We start from the raw sequence: 11,113 nt of genomic DNA, 5'->3' as shown, positions 1-11,113 counted from the left end.
TTAATACTCTATAAATTAATAGAGATGTGTCTAAGTAGAGAGAGAAATTATTGTAGAAAGAAAAAGTGAGTTTAATTTGCGAAAAGAGAAAGCGTGTAATTAAATTTTTTGAAATAAATATATGTTATATTTATCAATTGTGTACGTAAAATCTGAACATATGTATTCATAACTAATGCTATGATGTCAAGACCCATATTTTTTTAGTTAAAGAAGTCAAGACCCATATTGTTTGAAAAACTTCTTATTTTTTTCAATTGGTGCAAATAAGGACAAATCATATTTTTGATAATAAAATTCCTAAATTAACCTTACTTTATTATTAACAAAAAAGAAAAAGAAAAAGAAGAAGCAAAAGGCCAAATGTCAAAAATAACCTTAAAGTCATATTTTTCTTCTTCGCTTGCCATAATTCTCTCTCTTCCATATATCTCTCTTCAATCTCAATTTTCAGGTCTCACAATCTTCTTTGTATATGTATTTCACGCACTCACCAACCTTATCTTTTATTTCATAATAGTAAATAAACTATTTATAAAAGATTGAGACAACATTGCTTGCATCGCATGTAAATGGAAAAATTTGCAAATAAAAACTAAACAAGTCAACACAAATGAAAATACTCATAGAATTGATCCAAACTTCCTAATATTGATGTGACATGGCCTCATCTAAATACAATAAGTAATTTTCTATCTAATTTTTCCTCAATTTTTTATATATTCCTTCTTCTTCTTCTTTTATGATTTCTATTTATTTATATTGAAAATTTGTAATTGATTCTTAATTTTTTTCTCATGATCTTCTTGAGAAGATTGAAATTGGATTGCTGATTTTTTGGAACGGGTCAAGCAACATCTTCCCAAGTTGTACTCTCTGACTCTCTACTGATTCCGAGTGCATTATTTTAGAAAGAGATAGCATAGAGAAATTTTAGAGAGAAAAATAAAATTTAGAGAGAGATATTATTATATTTTCTTATAGTACGAGAATAGATAGAAGTTATAGAATTAGAAAATAATATTTGCAAGAACGATCATGTTTCTATATATATATTGAAATAAATAATATTAAAAAAAACAAAATTAAAAATTAAAAATGATGTAGAGTTGCTAGAAACTCATGGACAAACCAAATAAAATATAGTATCATAACAAAAAATATAAAAAATAAAAATGATGTCTTCTTGGAAACAAACTGGCAAACGGCAACATAAACATATTTTAGAGAGAAAAATAATATTAGAGAGAAAGATTTTCTTGGATAGGTCTTTAAGTACATTCAAACAAATCTATTCACTTTTAAAATATATACAAAATTAGTAGGAGCGTTCTTGTTAGAAAAAAAAAAAAAGTACTTTTGGAGTTTAAGATAAAAAAAATTACATCACCAATGGCTATTTTTCATCATATTTATTCAATTTGATCAAAAAGATGAATAATATAGAAGTTAAATACTTTTTTTTTTTTTTTTTTTGGCACTTAGGCCCATAAAATAATACTGTAATAAAAAAAGCCCAGTGATATATCTTTGACTTTTTGACCAACGGGGAAAGTAATTTAGCAAGATGACAACATAATTAGGTCTTCAATTCATTCTCGTCTCTTATCTGTTCCAAGTCACTCTAGCGTAAAGACCAAAGGCTAGAGCTCAGTTCAGCACGCTGGGTCTGAATCGTCTGATCCTCCTTCTCGCTTCAACTCCATTTGCTTTTTCATTTAATGCTTAGCCACATTTTAATTAAAAAATGGGAATTATTGTGTATAATTATCATTCACTGCTCTCAAATTCATTTATTACTAAAAGACCCCCTTCATCAGATTTTTCTCTTCACCAGGTCTGCTCCTTCATTCCTCCACGCACTCAGATCATCATAAGAACATTGAAGATGGCCCAGCAAAGTTCTACACAAAACCCAAGTAAGAAAATTCCTTTTTATATCTGTGTGTGTGTTGATTTCCTTTTCTTTAAGAATTTTCTTATATTTTCTGTATATGGATGGATCAAATAACAATGGGAATAACTAATACTAACTAACTTTAGTATGCATAATATGTGATTGCAAATACATGACTTTTGATGTTCTAAATGCTTCGACACAAGCTTTTATTAGTTGAAGGAGCTAACCTGGGTATGCTAATGGCACTTCAATGCTTGTAATATGATAAATAATTCTAGTGGTAAAAACTTGGAGCGTTAAACATGAATTATACAGGATGACACTGGGTAGTTACCTTTGTTCGACGTATTGAAAATAAATGGCATTGGGTGGACAGATTCATGGGGTTTAACTTGTTGCTAGAAGTTGAACATTTTATCTTCTCAAATTCGATTTATAGATATTTTTACCATTCACTTTTTTTTATTAAGGGTGGGTTGAAATGGTGAAGAAGGAAGAATGTATTCAAAAGAATGCATCCTTGTGGTTCTACTTGGGAGCCTCAGATATGATTTGTTATTTAGAGGTGTTAGAAAAAAGTTTTTGTGGAACAATTATTTCATAATTCAGTATTGCCTCACCCGGAAAATAAATCTCATAGTAAACTTTCAAATGTATAAATTTATAAGGGTTGTCATCCTTTTCTTCTTCCACGGTCTTCCAAAAGTTTCTATTATGTTATTTTGATGTGCTTCTCTACTCGGTTCCAATTAAATGTTGATTGATTTGTACGGCAGGTCATCTCTATGTACATTTTAAACAATGTGTACGTCCATGATATTAACACATCAAATATCTCAGGACTAGAGAACATCAAAGTCCTTTATTATTGGAAAAGTTCTCTTGAAATATTGTTGAATCCTTGGAACCTAATAGAAACAAGTTAAATAACTACTAACAAGAAATATGAAATGTAAGATATTTTAGTTTATAAAGTTGGAACTCTAAATGTGATATTTGTAAGTGGAACTTGGATGAAGAAATTTTAGTTATGAAAAATGGTATGCAGTAAGTCGAGTCAGTGCATACAGTTATTACTAATTTTAAATTCTGATGCATTGGATGATGATTACTTGTGCTTACTTCTTAAAACCATTTAAGATATTTTATAGTGCTAATAAGTTGCAATGTTTCAGTAATACAGCAACAGAAAATCATAATTTCAAACAACAACAGTGAGAAACTTGTTGGTATATTGCATGAAACTGGATCTACAGAGATCGTAATCTTGTGCCATGGTTTTCGAGATTCAAAGGTCAGTAATCTGTGATACTTGAAGCTCTATTTTTCTTCTACAAAGTGCGTGGGGTGCATGGGTGGTGTTATGAAACTTATTAACTTAAAGCTTTATCCTTGTGCTTCAATTTGATTATGATCCATTTTCTCCATTATTAACTGTTAACTTTTCCATCTAGCATATCAATCCTAGTTACACTGTCAAATGCCAAAAATTATTTCTACCTCACTAGTCTAGCAAGGGTGAAATTCTATTTTAGAGAGCAAAATTTCTGTCAGATGTTGTAAATTGCAAAACTTCGGTGTATATGTTTCTGTTGCGTGCTTGAAGTGTAGCAATCATGTTTATGATGGAAAAAGAGAAGTGTGAAAATAAAAGGGGTAAACTATTTTTAGCTTTATTAACTTAGCATCCTTATTGGATTTTGGAAATGACTTGTGTGGGAAATGACAAACAATTGTGATTGTGCATTGACACCATTCTCAACATGTACTATGGATTAAATATAAAATGGGAACAATCACTTGTGAGGCAATTTTTTTCTTTAAGCTCAAACTAAAGGTTTAAGCCCTTAGTTTTGCTTATTGTGTTTGGATGAATTGGTACGACTTACGTCAAGTTCCACCGAGTACGATCAGGAATAATAATGGCTTTAAACAAAACGTAGCACAATAATGCTGAGCTCTTTTGACTTTTTTGTGCAGATTTTGTGCAACCAAATTTGAGTAATACTTTTTTTTTTTTTTTTTTGTTTTTTGAGAATTTAAAGTTGTACATCCCTCAATAGTTCACGTAAATTTTGAGGACTCATGTTTTGCTCGATTGTAGAAATGATCTCACCACTCGTGTTTCTATTCCAGGAGAACAACACTATGGTGAGCCTTGCTGTTGCTTTAGAAAATGAAGGAATCAGCGCCTTCCGTTTCGACTTTGCTGGAAATGGGTAAGCTTCTAGAATTGTAGGGTTGTAGAAACCATGACCTTTGTAATTACCACTCATTTGGTGGTGTTTCATCCTAGCTCTTAGCTTGGACATTGGCCTTCTTTTTGGCTGACTTGTAGATTCACTTCGTCTCTTCTTTTTTATATATTTTTAATTAGAATTAATTATGCTGATCAATAAAAGTAAAAAAGAAAGGACCACCTCTCTGGCGAAAAAGCATAGTATCATTTTTGTAATATATGGATCCAAATTACATATGTACACTTTATTCCTTACTATTCAATAATTATGTTGAACTTTTATTTTATTTCCCTAAAATTTTGATTCACTCCAAGATAAATCTGTTCTAGCTTCTTTAGATACATAGATATTTCTTTACTTCAATGATCATGGTATACTTTTTGTTAATATCTTTTTTGAAGAAATATTGATTGTTGGTAGTGAGAGGTAAAAAAAATGCACACTTGTACAATTATCTACTCTCATTTAGAAGTGATTGAAGAATTCCTACTCGTGTCCATTATGTTAGCAAGACACACCCCAATAATTTCCTAGAAAAATATATAACAGTAATGTCACTAAACTTTTGTCACGTGGAGGTAGTGAGCTAGCAATATGCAGTGCTCCAGTGGTTGCATGAATTGTAAGCAGCAAAGTGTGATCAATCTGTGTGATGCTTATCAAAGTTGTGGGTCAATAGAGAGTCGAGATGTAATGCAACCTTAAAAAGAATTGAAATGTCTTGTTCTTTTCAATCTATGGAATAGAAGTAACAAAGGTAAACAAAATTGAAATGACTTGTTCTTTTCGCGGCAGAGTTGTGAATCAATAGAGCCGAGATATAATGTAACCTTACAAAGAGGAAATGAAAAAAGAATTGAAATGTCTTGTTCTTTTCAATGCATGGAAGAGAAGTAACAAAGGTACTCACAAGCACACACAAATGAAAGGTAAATTAAAAATAAAATGAAAATAATAAGAAAATTAGATAGGACCTTACTATTACATGGAGTTTTGTCAAATGTGGTGCATTTATCTCTTCCGGTTTCTTGGACATGCAGCCACTTCATTTTTAATGGAGTATTTGAGAGCTGACTTCCTTAATTTTCTGCTGTGCAACTTCCGATATGTATTTTTTCTTTTCTAATAGGAGAGTATTAACCCTGGAATCCTCTTGTTGCTGTTTGGTGATTACATTAGTTTGGGTTGTTGTTCCTTTCATCTTCCTATTCTGCAGTCTTCTTGGGAAGGGTCTTCTCCACTGGCACACCTTAGTCTTCAGTTAATGTTTATTAAATTATTTTCTATAAGAAAATAACAAAAAATACAAAAAATCTAGTCTACCAATTTCTTTCGAGAATTTCCATCATATTAGATAGAGATGTGTTGTCTGTAAATAAGCCAAAACCTTATAGAATGACATCGTCGTGTAAATAATTAACTAAGCTGTCAAGCAACCTAAAATTACATCTACCAAACATATTATAACATGGTTAGATTTTGTGCATTAGTAAAAGAAAATTCATTTCACCTTTTCTGACGCGACACTATTTGAACCTTGGCATATTATGATCCGGAAATGATTGATACTGTACCTTGCTTCATGTTGGAGTTCTTAAGGCAACTTTATGATGCTTATATGTACTTATATAAGTTTTCCATTCTGCATTAGTGGAGTCATATTGCTGAGCACAACTTCACATTTGACCTAAATTTATATTGATTAATATTGATTTTTAGGGAAAGTGAAGGTTCATTTCAGTTTGGTAACTATTGGAGAGAGGCTGAAGACTTGCATGCTGTAATTCAACACTTCAGTGGGGCAAACCGGCCAATTAGTGCAATTCTTGGACATAGTAAAGGTGTGCCTTTTTATACTAGATATCCAATCTACAATTTTTCCCACTGAAATTGCTGGAGAAAAATGTGGTTTATGCTTAAAAATTTAAAACACGTGATTTCCAAGTTAGAACAATTGGTTCAGTCTGTTAGAAGATCAAGAATAACCAAATTCAAACAAGATAGAAGTAATAACTGATTAAGACTGTTAAGTTACTTGGCAGTCCCACTTGAACTGATGAATTCGAATTTAATAGAAGTCCTTCCTCCCCCTCCCCCCCCCCCCAATTTAGGTAGTATGCTGTTGGTTTTGTTGTTATTTGTTTATTTAACTTTAGACATGGGTGTTTTTGAAGCAAACAGAAAAAAGAAAGAAGTCTTCTTACAACAGTAAGAAAGACCAGAAATACTCCAATCACCGTTGAGCCTAGATTTCTATAGGGGAATCTAGGGGACAGCCTTAGAGAAGTATAAACTCTGATAATATCTCAAAATTATGTTGATAAAAACTTGATTATAGCAGATATAGAGGTCTGTCCTTTTTATAAGAATTCCCACACAACATTAATAAGACTTTACCACTGTCCTAAGTATACTTAGTAATTCCAAAGCTTGGTAAAACAAGAAGGACTCTTTGACTTTTCTTCAAGGCACTTACCAAGGCACCATTGACTGCCTCAATCCTGACTAAAGTACCCTTAATGATTTGCATCAGTTTTCCAAATATAAAACTTCCCAAGACGTGTAATATAGTGGTGGGCCATGTGTCTAATTTTGGGTCTTTTGTATGTTCTTGTATGTATATATATATATTAAGTGGCCTCAAGTAGTCATAAGATCAACTGTGCTAGTTGAAATTTCCAAGTTCTCCATACTTTTTAAATTTGGAGTACTAGTCTTGTTAAAATTCAGAATACTTGGGAGCCTACTTATCTCTAACCATTTAGAACAGAATTTGAGAAATTATGCTGTGTGGGAGTTGTCTGATATAAACCCTAGGTGTATGATGCTTATGGGGATTCTAGGAGTAATAACTAAAACATTTCCTCCAGCTCTTTGCAGTTCGCCAAGCAGATTCCTCTGATTCAGTCGCGGTTGTTTTTTTTTTCGGGCCCAAAGGCTTATTTCATAACCCAAGCCTTTCTTTATTCTATAAGCCCTTTATATAAAAAAAAATATGCTGTCCATGTCGTAAATCTTCTCTAGAAATCCAGAAATGTATCATCTTAAAAACCTAGGCAAGACCATTGTTTTGCTATGCACACAACCTACAGCCAGTCTTCCACTGTTTTAGATATATAGCCCACACACTTTCCATAGCTTACACCACCATATGGTCAATTGTAGGTAGCATTATTGAGTTTTTGAAGTATTGTCCTAGAACAACAATATAAAGCTGTATACAGCCTTCAATAACATTCCGCTCCATTTGATACATTCTGGGTCAGCCCTGAGTTGTATATAGGGCATACCTTTTTCCTTTATCTTCATTTAAATAAAATCCATGTCCTAGTTTTGTGGTAGAATTCACATAGATTCCAACTATTGCACCCCAAACAAGAGTTGGATTTCAGGCCTCAATCCAACCAAGTCTGCTCACGATTCTTAAAATGAAACACAACTCTATTGAATTGTAAATACTCCACACATGGTTGTCTTATTTTTGAGGACTAGGATGACAACTACATTTTAAAGATGAACTGGGTCTGCATTACATAACCATCAAAGGATGGGGGATGCTTTCTTTTCATATGAAACCAGTGTGATAAGAAGTAAAAACTCCATACATCACGTGTAGTTTTTAGTTTTAGCTCGGTAATTTTTCAATTTTGTTTCACAAGGGTCAGCTGTGAAATCCATTTCGGTAACCATTTACTTGTCCACATTATATTTTCTCCGCAAAAATTTGTATCACTGAAAGCAATCCCTGCAGGAGGCAAATTTTTCAATTTTGTTTCACAAGGGTCAGCTGTGAAATCCATTTCGGTAACCATTTACTCGTCCACATTATTTTCTCTGCAAAAATTTGTATCACTGAAAGCAATCCCTGCAGGAGGCAATGTCGTGCTCCTATACGCATCTAAATATCATGATGTCCGCACGGTGGTCAATGTTTCTGGCCGTTATAATCTGAAGGAAGGCGTAGAAGATCGCTTGTTGTGTAAAGACTTCATTGAGAGAATCAAGAAGGATGGTTTTATTGATGTTAAAAATAGATCAGGTAACTTATAGATTCTTTTGTGGATATGTAATTTTAATTTTGGTTTTTAGTTTCTATTAGTTCATGTCCAATATATGCATGAATATTTTAATTAATTTTGTATGCCTCTAAATTCAAAATTAAAGAAGTCCAGTTAGTTTTGCTCTCTCTAGCATTATATGGATTTGATATGCTTTATTACCATGTTTTTACATGTTTACTCATAATTTAGCCCTATGCCTGCCATGAAACTTTGTATTTATATACATGTAATTTGATAGCGTTTCTTCAACCAATTTGTATTTCTTTCGATGAAGGCTGTAGGAGTATGTGACTTTCCTGTAAATGGTTATAAGTGTTATGGTGTGCCTTGACTAACAATATATATATATATATATATATATATATTTTCCCCCTAAATAAAATTGTATTAATGAAAGACTGAAAACAGTATACCCCCTAGTACAAAGGCAAAAGTGAAAGTATACCTCCACTGTACAAAGCAAAAGGAATAAAAAGTAAAAAAATATTATGAGTTGTGTTGATATTTGACGGTTGTATCATTAAAAATATAAATGCTCCCGACAATAAAAAAATATATATATTACAAAATCAATCAAATGCTCCCAACAAGATAGGAAAGTTCTCACATAATTGCAGGTTTTCTGATTTTCCCAAAATGATTTTTTATGCACTTATAAATATATAAATGACTGATGACAGAAATGCTCCTTTTGTAGGAGAAGTTGATTTTCGTGTGACTGAGGAAAGTTTGATGGATCGCTTAAACACAAATATGCATGAAGCGTGCCTCAAAATTGACAAGGGATGCAGGTCAGGACTCAGAACAAAGTCAATTCCATCTTATAGATTATAATTACGTACCATCATATGATCTCATGATAACCAACGGGCCAGTGGCCTAGCGGTATCAGCCTCTTACTTCCCAAAGGGAGGTCAGAGGTTCAAGTCTCAGAAGAGACGTGTGTGTGAGTACCAACTAGGAAAAAAAAAAAAAAAAAAAAAAAAAAAAAATTATCTGATGATATTTTAAAATATTATATGTTGGAACAATTCCAGAGAAAGAAAAGTATGTGCTTAATTATTTGTGTTTATTGCTAGCAATTTTCTCAGCAGACAGATTGAATGGAGTTTGTTATTGCCATCCTATCTTATAATTCCCAAGGGCATAATTTATGATCCATTTGGTAGGGGGGAGAGAGAATCTCTTCCAGTATCTATATATATGTATGTATATTATCAAACTTTATTCATCTTTTGCCTGTCACATTATACAACTTAAGATCAGAACATCCTAAAACTAAGTGGGAGTAACCAAAAATATATCCAATCTCATGGTTACATATAAAATCTCAAATTGCATCCCTAAAACCTCTAAAATTTTAAAAAATGAATATTTCAGCAATGTTAATTAAAACTCCTCATGTTACTAAAAAAACTTTAAATTGACAAATTCCCATGCAATATTCTTTTCTGATCTCATGTCAAATAGCACTAATCACAACTTCTAGGTCTTAATGTCTTTTCTCACTTCCTTTGACCAGTCAGCCCCTGTTCTTTTCACTATTCTTATGCTCAATTGGTAATGTATCGTTCTCAGTTCATTGGTCTCTATTGCATGGCTAAACCGTTTCAGCTTCTCTCATCGTGACAGAGCTTGGTATAATTCTTACTTTGGAATCTTCTTTAATCCTATCATCTCTTGACTTGCCTTGTATCAATCTCTAACACCCTCATGTCTGTAATGTGCAATTATGGCAAACTTTTTTTTTTTCATTATCAGTTTTTTTTACTGCCATAATAACAATGCCATGTGATTTTTTTCCATCAAAGAAGACTCATTTTTGCTGTTGTAGAAAATAAAATTGCATTAGGTATCTTCACTGACCAAATCATGACATATTTTCATATACTGTGAAAAAACACGCTGGAAGGAAGCCATGGCGAGGAATGAGCTCTCAGACAAACTCAGTCCAACAACCTGTTGTTTCCTCATAAGCTCAGTGAAGTTAGCTATTGCAAATAATAATAACTCGTACAGCTGGATTTTAAACTATACCTTTTGATATATGTTTATATATGCATGCATATACATATGTATGTATTTGAAAAGTTACTCTCCCTGCTCGGTTGATTGTTCATTGCAGTGATTGTTTAGTTGTCGTCATAGTTCACATGACCTTTTTATTTATTTTATGGTTCGTGTTGAATATTGTACATACAGGGTTTTGACGGTCCATGGATCTGCTGATGAAGTTATCCCGGTCAAAGGTGCTTTGGAGTTCGCCAAAATCATACCTAACCACAAATTACACATGGTAGAAGGAGCAGATCATGGATATACTTCACATCAAACTGAATCAGCTTCTGTTGTTATCCCGTTCATCAAGGAAGGTCTGCAGCAAGGCAAGGATATTTCTCAGTACTCTTGTGTCCAGTGACCAACAGACCTACATATTTAGTAGGATTTCAAGAGATTTTAGATCTATATAGAAGTTCAACTTCTTTAACTTTCTCATGATACTAACTCAATTATATATATATATACAGGTTCTTAGTGGAAACGACACTGATTTTGTGAGAGATGTTTGAGCCAAACTGCATCTGGATCTTATTAAGCGGAAAACCCCTTCTTCCTCATCCCCATTGTTGGCTCCTGATAAACAGAATTAGGGTTTAAGCATCAATTGCTACTTGATACACGGCTGATTTGACCAATACTATGTTCTCTCTGACGCATAATGAATTTTGTGGGAGTAATTGGTTGTCTGTTATTCACCCCAACCCGTGTTTCCTTGCTACATTTGTTGTGGTTAAGCTTGAATTTCAGAATTGTTATTATGTATTTACATTTTCTTTTTCTACCCTCCATAGAATCTTCAACCAATAAATCCAGGGATTAACCTCCAGAATGACAGGTCTTTGATTCTTTAA

The 11,113-nt window shown here is 32.8% G+C and overlaps 1 protein-coding gene across 5 annotated transcripts; it reads left to right on the top strand.

Moving 5' to 3' along the window:
* Positions 1–1,574: 1,574 nt before the first annotated feature.
* LOC132275931 (uncharacterized) lies at positions 1,575–11,043 on the top strand. Of its 5 annotated transcripts, none has more exons than XM_059777137.1 (10): positions 1,575–1,667; positions 1,838–1,919; positions 3,076–3,194; positions 4,037–4,119; positions 5,860–5,981; positions 8,012–8,179; positions 8,899–8,992; positions 9,780–9,839; positions 10,404–10,640; positions 10,730–11,043. In XM_059777137.1, the coding sequence occupies exons 2-9, from the start codon at positions 1,889–1,891 to the stop codon at positions 10,618–10,620; spliced, it is 894 nt and encodes a 297-aa protein (XP_059633120.1). In that variant the 5' UTR covers positions 1,575–1,667; positions 1,838–1,888; the 3' UTR covers positions 10,621–10,640; positions 10,730–11,043. The 5 variants fall into 5 exon arrangements, with proteins under 5 accessions (XP_059633120.1, XP_059633121.1, XP_059633116.1 ...); XM_059777138.1 differs by having other exon boundaries at positions 1,588–1,676; XM_059777133.1 differs by having other exon boundaries at positions 1,593–1,919.
* Positions 11,044–11,113: the final 70 nt, after the last annotated feature.

This window comes from Cornus florida, unplaced genomic scaffold, assembly GCF_030987335.1.
Source record: "Cornus florida cultivar Cherokee Brave unplaced genomic scaffold, ASM3098733v1 CherokeeBrave_3.0.0_Hap2_Chr10, whole genome shotgun sequence".
Classification (NCBI taxonomy): domain Eukaryota; kingdom Viridiplantae; phylum Streptophyta; class Magnoliopsida; order Cornales; family Cornaceae; genus Cornus; species Cornus florida.
The sequence above is the reverse complement of the archived record's forward strand: the minus strand, read 5'-3'. Positions and strand labels throughout refer to the sequence as shown.